Here is a 22,141-nt window from a genome sequence, read left to right as displayed (position 1 = left end):
ATTTTGTCTTAACACCTCCAAAGTTTAGCTAGCAGCAGTCCTACCTGTCACTGCATTGCTGTCATCAAGCCTATCATGTATTTTAAAACAGAGTTCAAGCTCAGAGTCTACTGGAATAATAGAGACACATAACTTGAAATAAATCATAGTTAAATTCCTCAAATTATAAAGATGATAGAAAATGTTATGTGTCTTTATTGCTCAAATTTCTGCTCTTCTCAGTAAAATATCCATTAATTTCTTAATGCTACAATTCTGTTATGCCTGTGAAGCTTTATCACATTTTGCAAATAACATTGATCTTTTCATTCATATGTAGTGTAGCCCTTACTGAACAGTTGTATAATGGAGTTAAGTTACAGCTGTTTTCTGATCTAGCCAACATGCATCCCAAAACATCTTTAACACAGCAAGCTGTCAAATTAAATGTAATACAAATACTTTCTATTCTCAGTATCTGCACATTGGAAAGCAGTTTTCAAAGCCACTTAGATACCACTAGGCGCAGGCTCCACAGAAGATCTGTGCCTCAATATTAACATTAACTTTTCCCAAAAATCTTAAATTCTCATGCTTTATTAGTCCTGTTCATTAAAATATGAAAAAGCATTCAAACACGTTTTTCTTCTAGAGAATAAAGGTATAGGAACTCCATATAAAGCATCTTTAACCAGCTTACTCCATAATACTGTTTTATTTAAGCCACATGAGGCAAGATCCACCCCAACACCTTTTATTCTAATATGTATAATTAAAAAGTAGCTATATTTTGTTTCACAACAGATCAATGGTCACCTCAAACAGTCTATGAGCATTTCTTAAGTTATTTCAGCACTGCATTACTAGCAATCCTAACATATGACTGCATAACGCACGCAAGAATGACACGATTCCTTCCAGTGTTTCCTGACCTCGCAGGAAACAGGCATCTGCAGAACTGACTTTACACAAGGTTCAAAGGAGGAGGGCACCTTCTCTTTTCCTCCTCAGCTTATCAGAGAAGTATATCCCTTCCACAACCTAGACAAACTGTTGGGTTACAGAAAAAGATTAAGTGAAGTTGTAGTTGATAGGATGCTTTCCATCATCTTCTTGTACTGTTGAACATGTTTAAATGTTTACCTGCACAAAGGAAGGAGAAAAAAAAAAAATCAAGTTCCTTTTTTCCCTTTAAAAAAAAAAAATCTGCATTTTTATTCTAAGTCAGTTACCTACATCTGTGTTTTTAATATATGTAGCATTTTGATAAATCTTTTCAAGTTAAACTTGAATTGACAACCTAGATTAGTTTATTATAAATAAAATATGCTGCTATGTCAAATACACCTAGGTGAGAAGGCATGGCTTTTTTATTCATAAAGACATCTAACTTCAAACTTTTATTAAAGTCACACTCTCACATAGTGATTTAGGAATGTATACTTCTTACATTTTCAGATTTAAAATGCATCTACAAAAATGTTTTTACATTAATCATCCTAGATTTTAGTGTAGCCACTACTCACAGAAAATATGTTGGTTACAGAATCACAGAATCATTAGGTCAGAAAAGACCTTGAAGATCACCCAGTCCAACCATTAACCTAACACTGACCGTTCTCAACTACACCATATCCCTAAGCGCTATGTCAACCCAAAGGTTAGCTTGGTTAGAATGAAAAATGGGCAAAGCTAAAACAGCAGAAAAAACTTTTATGATCTTTAACTAAGAAACAAAAAAAGAGACAACCTACAGCTTCTAACAAAAACCCTAAACCCCACACGTTGAAGATCCTGGAAGTACCTTTTCAAAAACATTTGTTATCCAAAATCTGACAAGAGCTTTTGAAAATTCTAAGCACCTAAAACATTAAGTTATGACTCAAAAAAAAATATTCAGTTTGTTAATTGAAATACTCTTTGTTAAATAAAAACATGTAACAAACATTTTCCTAAGACAGCCAGCATTTTTTATTTAACTACAAAGTTTAAATCCTAGTAAAAGAGTTTCCATAGAAATGCAGTGTAACTTAAAAAAAAAAGAACCACACAAGAAAAAAATAGTAAATAAAAGGTGCTGGTTCTCCAGTTCAAAATAAAAAATACTCAAAGCTTTGACATGTGTTTATTAATATTTGGATAATTGTTTATATGTGAACAAACATAGCTTGTTTAATACCAAAGCTGTATTTGACAGCAAATAACCATATTTTCTTTGTTGAACTTACCAGTATAAACAAATTACTCTTTAGGTTTTTCCCTAAAGAGTAAAAATATAAAAGTAGATTAAAAAATCAAGCTTTTAAATGTACAACTTTATTAAACTACTGTTTTAAAACAGTACATTCTGCCAATGGAAATGTTTTTACTAAACCACTCCTGATAAAAACCATTTATTTATACCTTGCTTAGTGAAAAATACATGCCTTGGCAATTTGTGCCATAAAACTGCAATACACACTTAAAAAAAACCACAACAAAAACTTTCTTGGACAAATTTTTTTTCCTTTCTGGGTGCACATTAGAATCAGAGATTTGTTTTATGTTCTCACACTTCCCTCACACTATTTACAGCAAGGAGTTCTTCTACATGAACAATGTAAAAGTCAAAGAGAAAAGGGAGCAATTTTGGACTGCCATGCAACAAGTCAGTTGCTTACAAAGAAAAATGAATGGATTAGTATGTAGGAAAAAAAAAATACAGATAGAGAGAATGAAAAACTGAATTAAGGATTTCCAACCAGAGCAATAACTGCAGGATCTATACCATCTCATCTCAATCTGAGTTTCAAAACAACCCTGCAGCTTAGCTACCCAGTTGGTTAGGCCACAAAAGAGCAGCAACACAGGCTTGGGGGAACAAGCCTAAGGGGAAAAGAATCTCCTGTTCCATGCAGCCAAACCCAGTTCTTTCTAACTTAGGATACCTCCACAATTTACTTATTTCTAACTTAAGATACCTCTGCAAGTTGTAACAGGGTTTCTTCCTGTAAAAGTGAATGCACTAAGGATTGCTGCTTCAAAACAACTAATTGATACTCTTATGTAAAAGTCACTTTGGGAACTCTCACTTGCTTACATTTATGCTCATTTATCCTGAACCATGAAAACAGCTGTGGTATCAAAAAATTACAGGCACAAATCCAAAACATTTCAAAGAATCTAAATGAGCAGTATCTTGAAAAATACTTGATTCTGACACTCTGCCTCAATGACTGAATGAGCAAATATAAAAATAGTCCAGCATACAGCCAACTCATTAAAATGGTAGAACAGCACATTTTAGAACATGCATCATCTTTGCTTCTATCATTTTTGTGGTTTTATAACATACTAAAATGTTTTCTCTTTACAGCTGCCATTTGATAAATCCACTCCAAAAGTTATTTTACACAAACTTCTCTCACATGTACCATCAAATACGAGAGAAGTATTTTAATTTCTTTCAGCATGTACTTTTAGAAACACAAACACATCGCAATCTTTTGCTTTTATCTTCAGTATTCAAGAGGCACTAACAAGACCCTACTGGTTTCAAAATCCCTCCTTCAGATACGGATGACACCAAAAAAAAAAGAAAGCCATATGGAATCTGTACACATTCTTCTGAGCATTATTAGAGTCAAACAACAAGCACTAGTAGCAGCACACAACTGTTGACTACTAAAAGTTTTGGACAATGAAGACTGGCTGTATAAAATTCTTCCAAGTGCATTTCAACAATACAGTAAATTAAATTCCATCTTGACCACAAAAAGAAAGCAATAATATAACAATATGCATAGAGAAGTTTTAATGGTAAAGTTAACTAGCTGAACATATAGTCTACTTTTAAAAGTTTTTCACAATTGTGTCATCTTTTTACCAGGACCCATAGTGACAGGACAAGGGCCAACAATTTTAAACTGAAAGAGGGTAGATTTAGATTGGATATAAGGAAGAAATTTTTTTACAATGAAGGTAGCAAGACACTGGAACAAGTTTCCCAGAGAAGTTATGGATGTCCCATCGTTGCAAGTGTTCAACGTCACGTTGGACAAGGCTTTGAGCAACTTGATCCAGTGAAAGATGTCCCTGCCCATAGCAGGGGGGTTGGACTAGATGGATTTTAAAGGTCCCTTCCAACACAAACTATCCTATGACCTCCCCCTCTTTTCATTCCCCCACAGATCTTTTAAATTTTTAAAATAAGCACCTTGCTGCTTTCTCCCATAGCTGTTCACAGTTGAGAGGACTTTACAAGCATCCTCATTAATCTCTTCAAACACTTTCCTTCCATGCTGTTGACAGAAAGCCAACACATCAGCCAAATATAGTTAACATAGTACGGCACTACCAACATATAGGCCAGTGTTTCATTTCCCTGTACTCTCTGTCCTGGGCATGGGTCTGTCAGTCCTTCTCTGTTGAGAATACAGCTTCTGTGCCAGACCGCTCAGCTTTTGCTGTGCATTGCCTCACACAACAGAACTCTGGTCCACAACTTTGGACTGCAGTTGCTGTAAGATTTACTGTCTTTTAAGTTAAGCTGCCAAACTAAATCTTTAGCATACTTTAAGCACATTTTGCATTATTAGCCAACCCTGCATGCACGTTTGTTAACTTTACTAGAATATCATCAGACAACTGCACTCCTTTGCGAGAAAACTACAAACTTTTATCTCGAAGTTTGTGCCACACAGGGTTTGTGTCCAAAGAGCTTCACTGACGTGCTACAGGATAAGGAGCTGAACATCCGAGCTGAACACCTGAAACTTCCCAACACCGAGAAAATCTGAACTTTGTAGGTAAAGATGTGGCATCTGCAGCCCTTTACTACAGTAACGATGCCGAGCGCTCAGATATCCACGGTTACCCCCTACACGGCCCTGGCACACCAGTGAGTGGATTGGCACAGCTCGGAGAACGGGAAGGAAGCGAGCCCGGAGCCCGGCCAGCACCCCGGCCTCGCCGTCAGGCAGACCCGGCTGTGGCCACCGGGTAGGGGCGCACGGCCCCGTCGCGACAGGCTCCTGCTGCCGGGCGGCCCCCCGCGGAGGGTCCAAACTCCCAGGGCACAGAGCCCCGAAGGGCCGCGGGGCACAGCCCCGCTCCCACCACTCCCACAGGCGCCCCGCCGGGCCGGGCCGGGCCCCAGCTCCCCCGCACCGCGGGGAGGGCTCACCGCTCTCCTTGCCGGCCGCGGCGCTGCCCTGGCGGCGGTGCGGGCACAGGAAGTCGCGGGCCGCCTCCAGGTCCTGGAAGTGGCCGAAGGGAACCAGGACACACGACATGGTGCTGGCGGTACCGCTGCCGCTACTGCCGCTGCCGCCCAATCCGGAAGCGGTCACCACTTCCCTCCCGGCCGGGGCTGCGCGGCCCGGCGCAGGGCGCATGCGCGGAGAGCCAGGCCCGCCCCTTCCGCGTGCCGCGGGTGCCGTCACGCGGCCCGTCACGTGACCTCCGCAGCCGGCGCCGGCCGCGGTGCAGCCGCTGAGGCGCCCGCGGGGCTTCGTCCGCCTCCGGCCGGGGGCGCTGCGGGGATGGGGCGGAGCCGGTTGCCGCCGGTTCCTAGGCCGGGCAGCGGCGCGGCTGCTTGCGGACAAAAACCAGTGGCCCAGGGGAGAGGCGGCGGGATCGGCGGTGGCGGGCGTTGCCTCCTCGTCGCCGTTTCTGAGGGGAGTCGCGGCCTCCGTGTCCGTTTTTCCCCTGGCCGCTGGGCCCGCAGCTGGATGGGGCCGTGTCCCAGAGCGGCGCGGCTGCGGTACAAGCCGCCCTATGTCTGCGGCCCTCGGGGCTAGGTCTGCCGGGCACCGGCACCGGGGAGCGGCTCTGAACGCCCGGTCTTGGCAAACCCAGGAGGAGGAGGAGGAACGGCTGCCAAGTCCTGTGTTGGCTCTTCAGGGCCAACTCATTATGCAGTCGGTGGCAGTAATTGGCATGTGAGAGCTGCATTGATGACAATGAGTGCGTACTTGGCAGGGAAGCCAAGACAGCTTCCCAGCCGGCCTGGGTCTGAAGGAAGATGCTCGGAAATGCTGATACAATTTCATCATCCAGGCCGAGTGATGAACCAACACGGCCCTAAACACCTGTGTTACTCTGATAAATAGGAAACACCTTGAATGGGTAGTGAGGACAGGGTTTCTTTCAATCTTAATTGCTCTTGCCAATAGAAAGCTTTTTTTTTGCATTTAATGTCAACCGATTTCTATTCTCTCTGGACTCTGAGGCAACTTAGTGGCAGCAGTGATTATGATGAGTGAGATTTGCAGTGGAGTGACATCAATATGGTGTTGACAGCCGATCCAAAGCCTCAAAAATCTCCCCCTAGGGCAAGGAGAAAAAAAGCATGTGTGAGGAGAACACCAGGGGATGTTTTCTAGACCTCGAAGAAATAGAAATTGCCCTGTTCACAGGACTTTGCAATTTTTTTTTAATGGATCCTACTTTACCAGGCTTTTATTTTTTTTAATATAAGATACAGTTCCTTTTTTTCACACAGATGTCTTTTATTTGGTAGATAACAATGTGTGTGTGTCTTCAGTAGCTAGAAGCATAAATTACTGAGCAAGTAGCCTGAGTCATTCTGAAAGTTTGGTTGGTGGTCTAGGCTTTTTGTGTGGTTTCTAAAGACCTTGTAAAACTGAACAAATTTTTACTAAGAGAAGTTTCTTTCCAAACAACTCCATGCAGACTTCCCTGAAGGCATGGACTGTAACAGGCTATAAGCTCTAGAAAGTCTCCTGTCAGGTTTTCAGAGAAGCTGGCTTTAACTTATCCTGACAACTTTTTAATGTCTTCAGCTGTTCTATTTTGTTGCAGTAATTGGGACCCAGTAGCTGCTTTACCCGTAGCAACATCAGGGACATTTTATTTTTACATTTAAAATCTGTGGCTCCTCAGGCATTACACAGGTTAGACTTGAATTTAAACAGATGAATAATCCTGTGCCTACTCAATACAGAGTTGTTGAATCCTGTTTTTCTGAACAGGCATAAAATTACGTGCTGTATACCAATGGGAAGGAGCTGCTTTGAAAATAAGGTTACAGTGTGGGGAAGGCTGAAAGCAACTGGTATGGAGGAATGGCTGATGACTTTGAAGATGCTCTAATTAAGCATGTAAACCTGTGGGGAAAAAAGATATTTAATGACATTTTAGATCTGTAACATGCACAGTCATTAGTAATGTCAAGTGAATAAATAAAGAGTATGCAAGAAATTAAATCAACCACCCAGTTTGTCATTCTTAGTGACGCTTTCATCACATTATGAAAAATTCCTTATTTAGAGACTAGTGAACACTGTAAGACCCTGTATTATCTCCGCCTGGTTTGCTGTACACAAAGAAGTCAAGTTACAAAACTGCCAAGATATCAATTAATGCATAAAATAAAGCAATGAATAATTCAGCAAATGGGTTAATATTTCAAGACAGGGTTGAGCCCTGATGAACTCACGCTATCGCTTTGGCTACAGAATTACCTTTTGTGTGTTTGCTATACCTTCTTCGGTAGTTACTAAATTTTAAATATTCATTATAATTATATGGGAGTCTATTAAAAAAATGCTTTGAAAAACCTCTGTCATAAATAAATATTAAGAAAAATTCTTGAAGCCATTCAGATAAATGCTTAGTATCCAAAATTAACAATACATTTACGGTAACAATAATACTTTGCATTTACATAGGTCCTGTCATTCGGAGACCTTAATGCTGTTTACAAAAATGCATAATTATGGATGTTAGGGATTTTCACTTGAGGAAATTTAGGTAATGAAGATTAAGTGATTTGCTCAGGGTCAATCCACAGATCTGTGGAATACTGCGAGTAAAACTCGGCTTTCTTCATCATTAGTGATGATCTCCACCTGTCATTCCTTCATGCTAGTTAGCAAAAATAAATGTGATTATGTTATCATCTGTAGAGTCCTGCATTTGGTAATAACTGAAAATGAAACCAGCAATCTAGTGATAGTTATGGCAGACACATCTATACCATAATGTCAGCTTGATACAAACAATCACCTTATCAAATATGTGCATAAGTGGCTTCCAAGTGGGATGGAGCAAGAATTAATCAGCGTTCAATAAAATGCAGAAAACAGAGAATTTGTAGAATCTCAGCCAAACATCTGTGCTTCTACCAAGCCTTTCACTGTCACCTAATCACAACTAAGCATAGAACTGACTATGCCTGAGTCAGTGATGTCTGTCTCACATACACCAAATGCCCGTGGTTCCCAAAGCTTCAGTATAACTTACGGTGGTTTGTCACCTCAGAACATTAATTTGCATATTTATATCTGTATATAAATTCCTAAATTCAGATTTATATAATTATATATAAAACATAAAAATATAAAGATATTAAAAAGCTGTATGTCACAAAATGATCTGTCTTGGGATATCTGTAACAGACCTTTCTGTCTATCCAGTGGACAAGGCACTGAATTCTTTGTTCCAAGCTCCCGCACGGGCACGAGGCAGAACTGGGGCAGGACTAGAAGCATGAAGATTCATTACTGCTGTTACAGACAGTTTATGAAATTTAGTAAAGGTTGTATTTGAAAAACAAGATGGAAAGATGCACTCTTTTCCTATATATTACATTTCTTGCATGTAGAACAATATATTCTAAACCTGAGTTCGTGGAGAGAAAACAACATACTGAAGAAATTCCTTCCATTTTGTCCCTAGATTAGATGTTCTGACTCACAGCAAAGGCAGGATAGGAGTGAAGATAGGGAGGCCCAGACAGTACATCTCTTCTGATCATTCTGTGTTGGGTTATGTCTGGATTTAAGCAACCTGTTTTCCTCTTTACATACTCAGGTGGGCCACCACATGCAGCTCCAGCTGAAATTTATCTACAACAGTCTTAACAAAATTCTGGCTGTGCCTTGGTCCAAATTCATCTTTTGCAACTTGAGGTAATGTGGAAGGCATGAAGACAAGTGTCTCGACCACTCTTGAGATTTTATTCACAAATCTTTCTGGAGAGATGTGTTTACTATCCTGGCCTTCAGTTAAAGCGATATTTTCACCCAAACTCTAGATAATTTGAATCCTAAATTCATATTCCAGATTTTTATTTTTGAAGTAATAATATTTTTAAGATAATCTGGATCTTTTTAATCAGTGAATGTTTGTGATTGATGCTGCCCACTCAGAGTGTTGTCTTTTGCATTTCTTGATTTTCACCTAAAGATGTGGTTTAAACAGTTTTATCAGAGATCCAAGGTATATTCCCACATACAAATACCTACAGAGGATGGTGAAAATCCCCAAAGTTTTCTTCCCACAGTTTTCTCTGCATTTTCGGAAGGCAGCTTTGGGACAGAAGGGATCTGTACCATAAATCCTACATATCCATCTTGGAAAAGCCAAGCCTCCTGCTGACAGATTCCAACACTTAGTCTCCTAATTTCTGTGTAATAAAGTTACCCACATTCCTCTTCGGTATACTTGAAGCTTATGTGAAGTTGTAAGTGTTGGGATTTGATTAACTGTAATCCATGCCTAATGCTTAATAATAGAATATTTTAGATCCGTATATATGCATCCAAAACATACTCTGTCGTGCGTGCTTGATTCCTGTCCTGCGCTGAGCCAGTATTTTTTATTTGAAAAACCAGTTCTGGAAATGAGAGCAAACCCTGCCCCTCCGACATATCTGCCAGCATGTAGCAGTACAATGTGCAGCGTCAAGCCTAGAGGGAGACAATCTGTCTTGCTCCTTTTTTTCTCACCTTCCAGGGCCAGGCTCAGACTGGCATCCCTGCCTGCCTGTTATCTCTGCATGGAGGGTAGCTGTTGCTAAGCAACCGTGGACCAGGCACCACAGCCTGGTTTTACAATGGAGAATTAACTAAATTAGTTTTGGTGAAGGCAAGATACAGCTGAAGAGCAGGCAGGAGCAAGGAAAAAAAAGCAGCTGTGATTTGCACTAGAGAACAAAAGGTGTCCATGCAGAAAGGGGAGTTCCAAAAGCAAAGAGGGAATGATGTATGTGGCCCAAGTGGAAGAAATAAATAAAGAATTAGGTGCTCTTCAGGGCAAGCGCTGTCTCTATAGTTGTACATCGCCTAGCACAGCAAAGCTCCAATTCTAGGGGACCTTCAGGACACTATCATAATATAAACAAGCAAAAAAAAAGTGCTGCCACAGAACCTTCCACCTCCTCCTCTCCTGGGTCCTGATTTCAATACAGCCTCACAGCCACCTCTAATAGGAGATAAAGAATATGGAAAGAAAGGTGAGGGAATTTAATAGTTCAGTTTTCCATCCTGGGCAATTGTTACCTCTGTTGACTCCTTGAGCCACCCTGGCTTGCATGACAAAGTGTACAGTGGCCTTGGGTGACTACGCAGTGACTAGGGACTCACCGTAATTTTTTTGTAAGCCTATAAATGTCACTACTGCATTAATATGTAGCCCGTAAAGAATTTTTCTTCCAATAAGGACATTCTGCTAACTAAGCATGGCCAAATCTCATTCTTTTGTATTGCCCAAGTTCCCCGATCTCAGAATCCGGATCGTAGTGTTCCATGAAAAAGCACATCAGCTATTGGGCTCAATATCTTGCATTATTCTTCTAGAGATATAAAGGCCAAGCAAAAAACATGCAAGTTTTTCTGATCATATTCATGTTTTGTCATTAATTCACTGCAATAGTACTTATTCCCAGCTATGTTCACTTTTCATGAATATTTCAACAAATAATTTCACAGGCTGAAATAGTCTTAGAAAAAAAAGTATGCAAATACTGAAGAGCATTGCCAAAAAATCCTTGTACTACAACTGTGATTCTACCAGTTACACCCCCTCCAGCCATGGAGCATATGTGTACCCCACTGAATTTTTGGTCTAGTCATGACAAATCAATATGAATGAGAATTCAAATATTGAATATTTAGACTGGAAAATTTACAGGCTAAGAACTCTTTGTCTCAATGAACTTGTGAGTGAATCTGAACAAACTTAACAAAGTTTTCTGGTGTTCATAATGTTGAAAACAAAAGCAGAGAGAAATAGGTAAGGTGAATCCTTTTCAGCAATGCAGGTTTGCTCGTAGTGGGTATCAGTCAATCATTTGTTCCATTTTTCTCCTGCTTTTAAACATCAGCAACAGATTTTAAGAGATCTTAGTTCAGAAATATATCTTCAGACAACTTTCAGATACTACTTCAAGTTTTACATCAAGATATCTCATAGACTTATTCAGTGAGAGTCTCAAATAAAATGGATTTCTTACATAAATCATATCTCTGAAGTACATTTTTTAAATAATTGGTTGTCTCAGTAGAATATTATATATCTGGGTTTTAACATGTAAGCTAGAATTCTCTAGAGAGGTGCTTAAAAGTTAGAGACCTCTCTTTTGGTTTTGGTATTGTTACGATTGCAGCTGACACATCCATAGATGCTGTATCATTCCTACCTTGCTAACATGCTATCAATCAAGCAAAAAAAATACTCATTTTCTGTATTTGAAGTTCATCTTTTCAATGTCTTTATTCATTACAGTGAAACTTTGATGTCACAGATCTGAGAGAAATATCAGGGAGAGATATAAACATAAGAGAAGAAAAGATGCCTAGTCTTCGTGACCCTGAATGAGAGAAAACCTGAATGTCAGCAAAGCAAGTTTACCATCTCAGAGGATGAGTTCAGACTGCCATCTGGGGGATTTAGGGCTGATAAATCTGGCTGAAGCATTGAGAAATTTAGCCTGTGTGGTGGATCTAACTGGATACCTTCCAGTAGTCCAAGCTTTCACTGCAAATATCTTATCCAGTGAACTTTTCACTGAATTGTTCAGTTTGCAAACTCTTTGTAAACCTGGCCTGATTTCTGAGTACTTGTGGAATTGTTTGGATGAATAATTTTCAATCTACAGCCTGTTCTCAAACTTCCCTTGAATGTATTTCTGATCTGTGACTGGTTACTTAATTTACACAGGATTTTTGTTCCTTTTTTGCTGGATTTTTCCCCCTTTGTTTCCTTTTAAAGAAGGAAGTAAAATATACTGAATAATAAAGAGTGGTTAATAAACAAAAAATCATGCTGTCATAAGTCACCTATCCATGATCATCACCAGAAGAGAAAAGAACATCAGTCTCTATCCAAGCATTCATAAGAAGCTGGGGAAATGCCTCCCTAAAGTTTGTGCGCACATTAGGTTTGTGTAAAAGTTTATGGATAGCTTAACACAAACGCCATCTAACACAACAACCAGCTAGAGTGCTAACTGCCACCCACAAATGCTTGTAATGAAATCGTCACTGGAATGCACACAGAAGGCAGGCCTGAGCTGTCAAACCCCAGTGGTGTGGCAGAAACCAGGGGTGCAAGGCAGCTTGACATGGGTCAGCAGAGGCTCTTGTTATAGAATAGAATAAGCCACATTCATCCACTTCATGCTGGTTCCAGGTATCACCGTAACTCCCTGGAGCAAGGGAAAATTTCCTACTCCAAGTAGTGGGTTCTTTTAGTCTTGTTTGGATATTTTAGCTTATTGCCACATACTTCTCTAGAGAAGCCCTTCTAGAGCAGCGGAGGGCACGCCTGCATCATTTCCTAGGGATGTTGGGATACTGCAAAAGTGGGGCAGTGACGTCTGCACTGTCTATAAAAGTTTCCAGTGTCCCTAAGTTCACATACTGTTTGTCTTATATTTACTCTTATTATATGTGTCTAGCCAAGACTTCTGAGAGACAGGACAGGTTTTGTTTCTAAAGGCAATTGATTTATTACAGCTTAGGCAAGATCCTTCACTTCTTTGCATCTGCTTTTGTCTTTCCTGAAGGGAAGTAACAGTAATAAGAAATTATCTAGGTCTCTGCAGGCAAATAATTATTCTTCTATTACACCTGAGGCAGTTTTCTATGGTCTTCATAAGAATGGGATTCCCTGTCTATCAACCATCAGTTTAAAAGGATTTTCTAGTTAAAGATCTGTAAGAGCTGAATCTAGCTGTGTTCTGCAGTAGCTTAGATGATGACATGAACTGAACAGTAAATGAAGATACAGGTGATTGCAGATTCCTCTCTACATAGACGTAAGCAGGCTGAGACTGAGTAAAAAGTAGATCCTGAATAAATACACTTATATAGTGTAGGTTTGAGATTTTTCTGAAATAAATATCTCTGGTCAGCAGTCATTAGACATATTTTCCTATACATAGAAAGAAATCTCAATCTCATCTGTGCCAGAGTAAGCTTTACAGCCAGGCATTACATTTGGTTTTCTTCCACAGCTTAAGAACAGAAGAGCTCAGCACAGAGTCTGAGCAGTGCTCTTCAGTGATTTTTTGAGAACCACACCATTTGCTGTTTATAAGCCACGCAGCCCTTTCTAGCTGTGATCAGGATAGTGGTAGTATCTGAGAAATTTCTGCAAAACTGGAGCCTGTGAACTACCATTCTTTCCTTAGCACATTCATTTTACTATTTTTACACATTCAGAAGCATGAAAGAAAAAGTAAGAGAGATTATAACTAAACTAAACAAAGGGAAGTATATCTTAGAGATGCATGCAGATACACAATGTGATCTGTAATTTCTCTTTCACGTTTCTACATTGATCTCTAAATTATTTCCTTTTTTCCCTGTGGAGGAAGCACCCCATCAGCAGGAAACTTAATTTTTCTCATCACCCTCAGAATAATCTTTCTTTCTAACAATTATTCATGTAGCAAGGGGCTTATCCACACGTGCACAGAATCTTACTAATCTACAGTCAGCACCCAAAGAGAATCTCACAGATATTTTAGAAAGGAAAAAGTTTTGCTACTCCTCTTGACCATGGCAGTGGTTATTCGTGGCCAGAGCAGAAATGGGATTGGCACTACCTATTATTTTAAATAGCGTGGATGGAGTCGGTGTGACTGGACTTGCAAACTGGATTAAGGATGTAGACATAAAATTTCTATTGAAGTTCTTTCTCTGTTGTCTTCCCACCTAACCAAGGTAATGGAGCACATCAAAATCAGAATGCCATTTATTAAGGTGTACTTAATGATCTGTGAATGTGTTTTCTCAAATGCTAAGCGAATAGTAATTTGTCTTTTAAATCCTCAATTAAGAGCATCAGTAGATAACCAATCTGTTTATATAATCATGGAGAATTAGTGTCTTAAGATATGACCAATTTACATCCTGTTGTCATCTGTTCAATTCAGCAGGATTTTACTAACTTTTCTTATTTCTATATGTAACTCCAGAGAAGTAGAGAGACCAAAGTCAGTCTCTCATTGTTAGAAGACATAAAGAACGGGAACATCCATAAATGCCTCTGAGATGATGTACTGCATGCATAAAGCAAGCAGCTGTGTATTGCTGAGCTGGATGACACGGTTAGGAGTCCAGGTCTCGGCTATAACTATGAAAATTGCATGATTTGTGCCTCCTGAGAGAAATAAACAACCTCTAGATAGAGAAGGGAGACAAACCAGCTGTTAGCTTTAAGCTCTGTGTAATTTATTTAACTTCATAGTACCATGGGCTCATTAGATTGGCCAGTGTCACAAGCACTGAGTGTGCCAGTGGGCTAACAGTTAATCCCATTAACATTAGCTGCTTAGTTTCTAAAACTGGAACTGAAATACTGGATGACAGTCTTATTCAGCTTCATTATTTTAGCTAGAGCTCTCCTTCAGATTTGAAAACCTACACAGCATAAAAAACAAATTCTCAAAAGGAATTAGGTTGGCAGGGAAAGAGTTTCTCTTCCCCTTTTCAAACTGTCATGCACAGAACAGTGTGTGTTCTGTGTTCAGAGTGCAGTTAGAGTACTTATATAAATGGCTTTCTAAATCGGTGCTTTAAACAAATGTTTTGAGATGATCCAATCTGGATATACCTATTACACTAACTTCAAATTATAAAAAACTGCTAACCCCCTTTTTATTCAACTGTACTTGTATAGGTGGCAGGAAGAAAATTTTATTTCCTGCATTTTTATTGATGCTGCTGTCTTTTCAAGAATCTATCAGAGTATTACATTCATGAAGTGGAAGCAAACTGAGTAGCTAACATAGACACCTCTTCACAATTTCATCTCAGAAATGGCAGTAATTCTTTTTATACATCAGCCATGTGGTTCCTGGGAGAAGATATCCTGAGTTCTGTAGCATGGACATCAATACCTTAGCCTTTACATTTTTTCCACAAGTTCAGGAAGATAACATGCCTTTGAAATTTAGTTTGGGAGGGAGTTTTTTTGGCAAATGCAACTGCAGCTGTGATTTGCTTAGTAGCAATTAGACGTCACGTGTGTGAAGGAGGCAGAGGTACTGTGGAAGGAAATAAATGTGTTTTCTAGTTTACTAGTAAAAAACAATATGTGATTCCAATGTATTGCTGTTAGAGGGCAGCAGATATCCTAAATAAGGTCTCTGGACACTATGACCTAGTTCTGCCAGGGCTTTGTGGCATCTGCAATGGCAGTGAAGTGTTGACCAGCACTCAGTTCAACCTCTGGGTCTAATCAGCTATGAATTTTCCAAGTTGGTTTTTTTTTTTTTTTTTCCAGGTTAATATTTTCCATGCTCAATCTTTCTTAGCTCAGGCTTTCTTGAGAATTTGAACTGTTTATTAGCCGCCTTCAGGGTGGCAATTAATCTAAAAGCTATGATTCTGCTAATGTAAAAAATATTCCTACCAAGCATTTCTTCAAATCACCTGATGTTTCTACCATTTGGGAGTGGAATTTTTGGAAAAGGTAATGCTGGACTCTAGAGCTTTTTTAATTTTTATAAACATACTGAATTCCATTATAAAATTCTGATACAACCAATTAAACCTGGTGAATATCTTCTTTTAAGCTTGCAGATATTTCATCAATACTGTGCTTTTACTCCCTTTATCAGGATACCTGCATGTCCTTCTCCTCCTTCAGCTCTCATCACACATCTGTGATTTGGGGCTGGGAGAAAAGCAAACAAACAAACCTAAAAAACTGGCCTAGGATTCTGGAAGTTTTTAAAGTTTTGGCTCTTTCAATTATGGTAATTTAAGAATTAAAGTGTTAAGCAAACCTGCATATCCTCACCTAGGAGACCATCCTGTGGCAGCTAAGTCCTGCAGATTCAATTCCCCAGTATAGGAGCTATGTCTTTAATTTATTTTTTGTCTGTTTAACTACACCATTTTCCAAATGAAATTGTCTGTACACCTAGCTGATACCTATAAATACTACTCTGAAAAAGCATTCAACTGGATTTCTGGATTTTTTGTTTAAACAGCAGAAAGTTCAGATCTGAGCCTTTAAAATATTTTCGTTCTGGAAAAGTGTAGGATCTCCCTCTAAAGGTGGCATGCAAAGAAAAGGTAACAGATTACTGACTGCTTGAACTCAACAGCCCAAGAAATCTAACAAGTGAATCCAGGAGTCACTGGTCATTTCACATCGGTGTCATAGATTTAGATGTGTGAAAGCTCACTTTTCTTTCAAAAATTGTGCAGGCAACAACATCAAGATCAAGCTGGTTTTGTTTGCTATTATTTCACGTACATAATCAAACACTAGATATCTGGAAATGCCACAGTTAAGATTATAGCCAAGACCTGCAAGCACACTTCTCCGGGTATCTCATGACTCATCCTCTGCCAACCAACTTTCATGTGTGAGGTAAGAAGGATCCTACAGAAGCTGACTCATCCCAGACACATTCCTGCTATATTCTCTGTCTGTCCTGTACATCTGAGAGAACAAATGTCTCCTGGAGAAAGCAGAACATCATTATATAGGCTGTATTGCAATGCAAACACATAAAGGAGACTTGAAGCTGCACACACAGCCTTAATTCTGGCATTTCTGACTCCAGGTGCTTGACTTTTAAAGTGGTTGAGTTACAACTTCTAGTAAAAAAAGGGCGTCACTTTACCTTGTTGACCCAGGATTGACCCAAGACCTCACAGGTCCTGATTCCATTTAAATAAACATCAGAAATTCTCACTGATTTGAAGAGAAGTGGGACCAAGCCTGTATTAAAATAACAGAGTGCCTGAGCCACTTTGGAAGCTGCTTCTCAAAGGTGGTGGGGGAAAGTCACAGCCCTTGTGGATTCTCCTCTGGCCACAGAAACCCTTTGATGGCAAGGGCAGCAACATCTCCCCTGTGTCTCACAAAATGAAAAGTGTTATTAGTACCATAGCCAAAATAATGCATATAAAAAACATAGGCGTTTTATTCCTTTCTAGTTTCTTGTCCCCTAGAAAGTACCACTAAACAGCTTACAGTTAGAATTTTAATAACTCTGAGTTGTATTAAAAATTCAAGGGAGTTGTTATTGCACAATATGTTCCTAGTGGTAAACACTCAACATAAAATAGCAGAAAAGTCAAACTGTAACTTGATATTTTAATAAATTAATACAGTTTTTTCTTCCAGACAACGAAAATAAAGGCCCTTTTAGCAGTGCAGAAATTTATAAGTGTAGGTCCCATTAAAATTTCTAAAGGCATATGCATAAATAAATCTAATCAAGTTTACCACTGAAATAAAATCGCTTGCTTCAGTGCAGTTGCTTCAGAAAGTCCAGTTTCATCTAGAGAAGAACATTTACTATTGGAAGTGCTTTACTTACCGCCCACTACTCATTGCTGGATTTATTTAAATAAATAAATTAATACCTCTTGTGGGATATGGGGCATCTCGTTAATGAAGAAGTTATACGAAAGGAATACTCTCGGACTAATTTTCATTGTTCAGGTTGAGAAGAAAGAAAATTCAGCAACAAGCTGATAGTAAACTTTGCTTTATGCAGGCCGCATTTTAATTTGGAGAAAGCAGATGCAAATCCTTTGAAAATCTGTGCATGAATTTTGTTAAGCAAAATAGATGATCATGGCAAAGGAGTGAACCATTCTGTACATGGTGAGTGTTTGGTAGATCGCAGATGGGCATATAGAGGAAGACAGTAGGAAAAGCAAGAGAAGGGCGGTGGGGAAAAATGATAGGAGGAGAAAGAAGCTGCTTTGATCATAAGAAGTTGCATGTTTGATACATCAGTGTCACAGCTCTGATGAGAGTCAGCTGTTCTCTCCAAGCCTGTAACAGAGACACTTGACAGAAGTGCTGGGAAATAGAAGATTTGCATATTCTATGTATAAAATTGTCACATAATGATGTTTTTGGAATTTGGAAAATTCAGCATGACCTATGGCAGGATTATATGATTACTATCTGTAGTCTCACAGAACCTTCCAGCTACAAGAGCGTAACTGGAAGGATTTTGTGTTCTAGCGTGTACCCCTCGTAACTGTGGTATGTGGGGGCCAAATTCTAGTACCCCAACCCATCTTTCTGTGCCCCACTGGTTCCTCCTGTTCAGGATCACTCACAGGAAGCTTTTGAGGACAGTGTTTCTGCTGATCTATGCAACCAAGCCAGTATAAAAGAACTAAGATAAGGAAATAAATGTCTGTATTATTCCACATTTAGCTCTATGAGTTCAGAATCGCACTTCATCAGGTTTTGCGGGTATTTTTGTCTGTCTTGTTATATGCAAACTCTGTCTAAAAGTCCTACTTCATCATTAAATCTTAAATAAATATATGCATGTTCATGAGTAATTTCTTCTTTCTCCTTTTTCCTGGTGAGCCTGTTTTGAATATAGGTATTGTTTCTTCCACAGACCAACCTGTGATTTTGCACTTCAGGGACTACTATTCCTCTGGAAGAATTATTTAGAAGAATATACATAAATAATTAGTGTACTGCACAAAAAAGAGAGACCTTAAGCAGTTAGTTTCAGACTGTTTCTATTGGAAATCCTGACTAAACACGTAAGCCTGATTAAAGATACTAAATATAAATGTTTCCTCATAAATAAAGAAAATTGTGAAAGTCAGAGGTTTGCACATGCAATGACCACTTGCACCTCCAATATGTAAATAAATCCATGTCACAAGGGATGTTAGTGAAAAAAGCGTAAGCTGCAAAGAGGACTGCCGTGAGAAATTTTTCATGTGGACAATAGCCAGGGGGCTTTTTTACAGGCTCAGCCTAAAGAAAAGTTAGGTTTAGGGCTGGGAAAAAGAGAGAGCCTGGAGAGCTGCAGCTGCAGTGGGGCTAGAAGGGGGCACCCAAAGGGAAGTGTGGGCTGTGGAGAGACCTGGGTTGTAAGAACCTTTTTTCTGCATAATGGCTAGTTGCCCGTGTTGAAGGATAATCCTCAGATTATGGTTATTTTTAGGGTTAGGATGCAGGTTTGGGTTGAGTTAAAGCCTAGAGCTGCAGTTGGAGTGGGACTGCAAAGGGGCTGCCAAAGGAAAGTGTGAGCTGTGAAGAGAACAGGCTGTGAAAAGTTTTTCTAATGGTAAAGGTGATACAGGTAGACATCAGCCAGTCCAGTGAAAATTGTCTGCTCTCCCGTTGAATGAATGAGCTGAGCTCAGGCTCAGCAAAATATAATCTAGTGTTGTCTTCCTTCCCTGTTTGACATTCATTTCTGCAGATGGTTAATAAGAACAGCCTATTTCAACAGAACATCTTATTGCTAAATATGCCAACATCCAGAAGATCCAGGCTCCTGTACCACTTTCATTCTAACCCGTTAACAGAATTATTCATTGCTTCATTAAATATCTTACTTTCTCTTAAGCATTTCTGCCTGACCTCTGGTAATATAAGAACTCATTCCTTTTTCCCATTCTCATATTTTTCAAGTCCTTTTCTTTCCTAATCCACTTTTTTTTTTTTTTTTTTCCCTAACGCACAGGTATTACACCAAGGTCAGTGACAGCAACAACTGAACTGTATTTCTGATGTGCCTTTAATATTATTAAAGAAATCAGTTCATGACTGTGGAAACAGCTGTTAGGTAGCAGGAGTAATTTGTTTCAGCTGAAAGCAGAAGAGAAAATGTCCATGTACTAATTTTTTTTTGTTGTTGTTTTTTCAACCAAAAGAACAGGGTAGCTCTAGAAAAGAAAAGGTTTCTTTATATCAGTTTATCACTGTAGAGTCTGAGGCTGTCCAGGAATAATTCTCTATCTGCTTCACTGAGACCAGCCTGCAGGTAGGGAATTAACTATTCAACCTACAATCTGGATAGAAATACCCTTGGGTTTTCATAGCGTCTAGAGCTGCACCCAGATGTGCATATCACTGCTGGTACTTACCTCCTATATAAACAAAGAAAAGTCTTAAATCTGAATATGGTAGATAGCAACAACTTTAATGCTTTTTAGCCAGTGGACATCTCAACAGAAAACTTTGGAGACGTGCAGGTGCCTGTGGGCATTTGTAGAATGCAACAGACCTTAAGGAAACAATATCATGCAAAAAAAGAACAGCATAGTCTATTCATATTCAGAACGATATGAACAGAATGAGAATATTAATTAAAGAAATTTTTTTTTTTTTTAAAAAGAAAGAAACATCCATTACCACGTGACAGATGCAAGAGCTTTCTCTGGTGGATCCCCTTCTGCATGCAGGCTAAGCTGCCACATGCCTGCTGCTGCAAGCTTTGGGGGGCTGCAGCAGACACAGAGAGGATTATTCCCCTGGCAAAACTTTCTGTGAGGTGCTTTTGTCTTGGTTGTGCATCAGAGAAAGCAGAGAATGAAAGCCTGGAAGGTGTAACTGCTCTCAGGGTATGTGGGAGCACGTTGGTTCAGGAGCAGAAGCGGGTCCTGGCCTGAGGCTGCTCTCTAGCCTGGCTGCTCTCTTCTGAGGTCTCCACCTACACCTCTAGCTACAAAATTTGCTCAAGTAATTTCTAAAAAATGGCTGCAGTGAGGATAAAAGAGCAGTCAGTCATGCCTTTTAGAAGATATTTTTATTGTTTGGATACTCTGACCTAGCTGAATGTAGAAATATAATTTGAGTGGACAGCCAAAATACCTGCTAATTATCTTTAACTTCCTCCAGTGTCACCCTAGGAGCAGGCTGTATCTGGAAATAATTAGTTATAGGAGACCTCTAAAATTTTACTGTTTCATTTTTTAACTGATTTGTCCTAGCTGACCACAGTTCACAGCAAGTGGGATGAACCTGTTTGCCCTTTGTTGCTAACTCTGGCCTGTCACAGAGAGCTTTCTATGGCTGCATTTCTGCAGACGGGAGGAATGTGACTTAAATGTCAAGTCATTATACCAGATTAAAATGAGAGACGCTGACTTTTGCAGACCACCAGCAGAATAAAAGCCTACAGCGTACAAACGTAAACCAGTAGATGAAGCACGTTCCCTCAACCCAGGGAGCATAGGCTGAACTTCTGTAAGCAAATGCTGAAAAGCACTTTTTTTTTTTTTTCTGGAATTAGAAAAGGAACAGAGCCAGCAATGCTCTTTCACCTCTGTACAAAGCTGTTCCAGGTATTACCCCATAATCCCCTAGAAATCAAGGACAATTTTACTTATGATCTTTATAGGTGGCAGGCTGGGCTTTTATTTTTGCTGGGGGAAGATTAAAAGATTCAAGACAGGTGTATTAAGATCACACAGCTGCACTTATTCCCCTTCCCAGTGAGATAAGAGCTCCCCCAGCTACAGAGATTTCCTCTCTGTATATCTTTTGATGACTGTACAAAAGGGGGAAAAAGAAACCAAGTGCAAATAGACTAACTGAGGGAAACCAGAGATATCCTGGCCAAGCAGGGAAGCAAAGCTGCACTAGTACTCCAACCAAGTTCAGTGTCTTTCTTTGGAGTCCAGTATATCTGCTTTTGAACTGACTGCAATGGTCTTATGATTTGTTTGGGGTTTTTAAAATTCATAATGGTATAGCAATACCGTGCATGTTCTCCACGCACTCATGTAGCCAATAGTCCACCTGCCTGCAAAGACTGCAGAACTGTCAGGTTTCTGGAGCCCTCAATGCCTCCCATGCTTTTTAACAGCCAACCTGTTGCCAACAGGCACTCCAGCCCCAAGTGAACCTGGAATACAAGTGTGCAACCCCCTTACCCCCTTAGCTTTGGAGGTCTGTTTTACTGCTTGGCTTTCTGCCACATAGAAGGAAATCCCTGCTCAAACACCTTCTAAATGCACTAGCATTTTTTTTTTTTTTTTTAACCTGGCATACAGATACTTTTCTTATCATGAGGCAAACTCCTCAGCACAGTTACACTAATGCTTTTATGCTGTCCTGGTTCCAGATTAGGTCTCTGTGCAGACAGATCCTAGGCTTAGAAACATGTCTTTGCTTCATGCTAAAAATTAAT

The 22,141-nt window shown here is 39.7% G+C and overlaps 1 protein-coding gene across 5 annotated transcripts in view; it reads right to left on the bottom strand.

Annotated features, from left to right (window-relative positions):
• The window catches only part of RAB3GAP2 (RAB3 GTPase activating non-catalytic protein subunit 2), a 50,695-nt gene extending 45,368 nt beyond the window's left edge, over positions 1-5,327 (bottom strand). For all 5 annotated transcript variants that reach the window (XR_012622422.1, XM_074817877.1, XM_074817881.1 and 2 more), the window contains exon 1: positions 5,144-5,327. Coding sequence is in view for 4 of the 5 variants with exons in the window: in XM_074817877.1 (XP_074673978.1) it covers positions 5,144-5,252 (109 nt within the window). In the remaining variant the exon portion in view is untranslated. The remainder of the gene's footprint in view (positions 1-5,143) is intronic.
• Positions 5,328-22,141: the final 16,814 nt, after the last annotated feature.

This window comes from Strix aluco, chromosome 3 (genome assembly GCF_031877795.1).
Source record: "Strix aluco isolate bStrAlu1 chromosome 3, bStrAlu1.hap1, whole genome shotgun sequence".
NCBI classification, from domain to species: domain Eukaryota; kingdom Metazoa; phylum Chordata; class Aves; order Strigiformes; family Strigidae; genus Strix; species Strix aluco.
The sequence above is the reverse complement of the archived record's forward strand: the minus strand, read 5'-3'. Positions and strand labels throughout refer to the sequence as shown.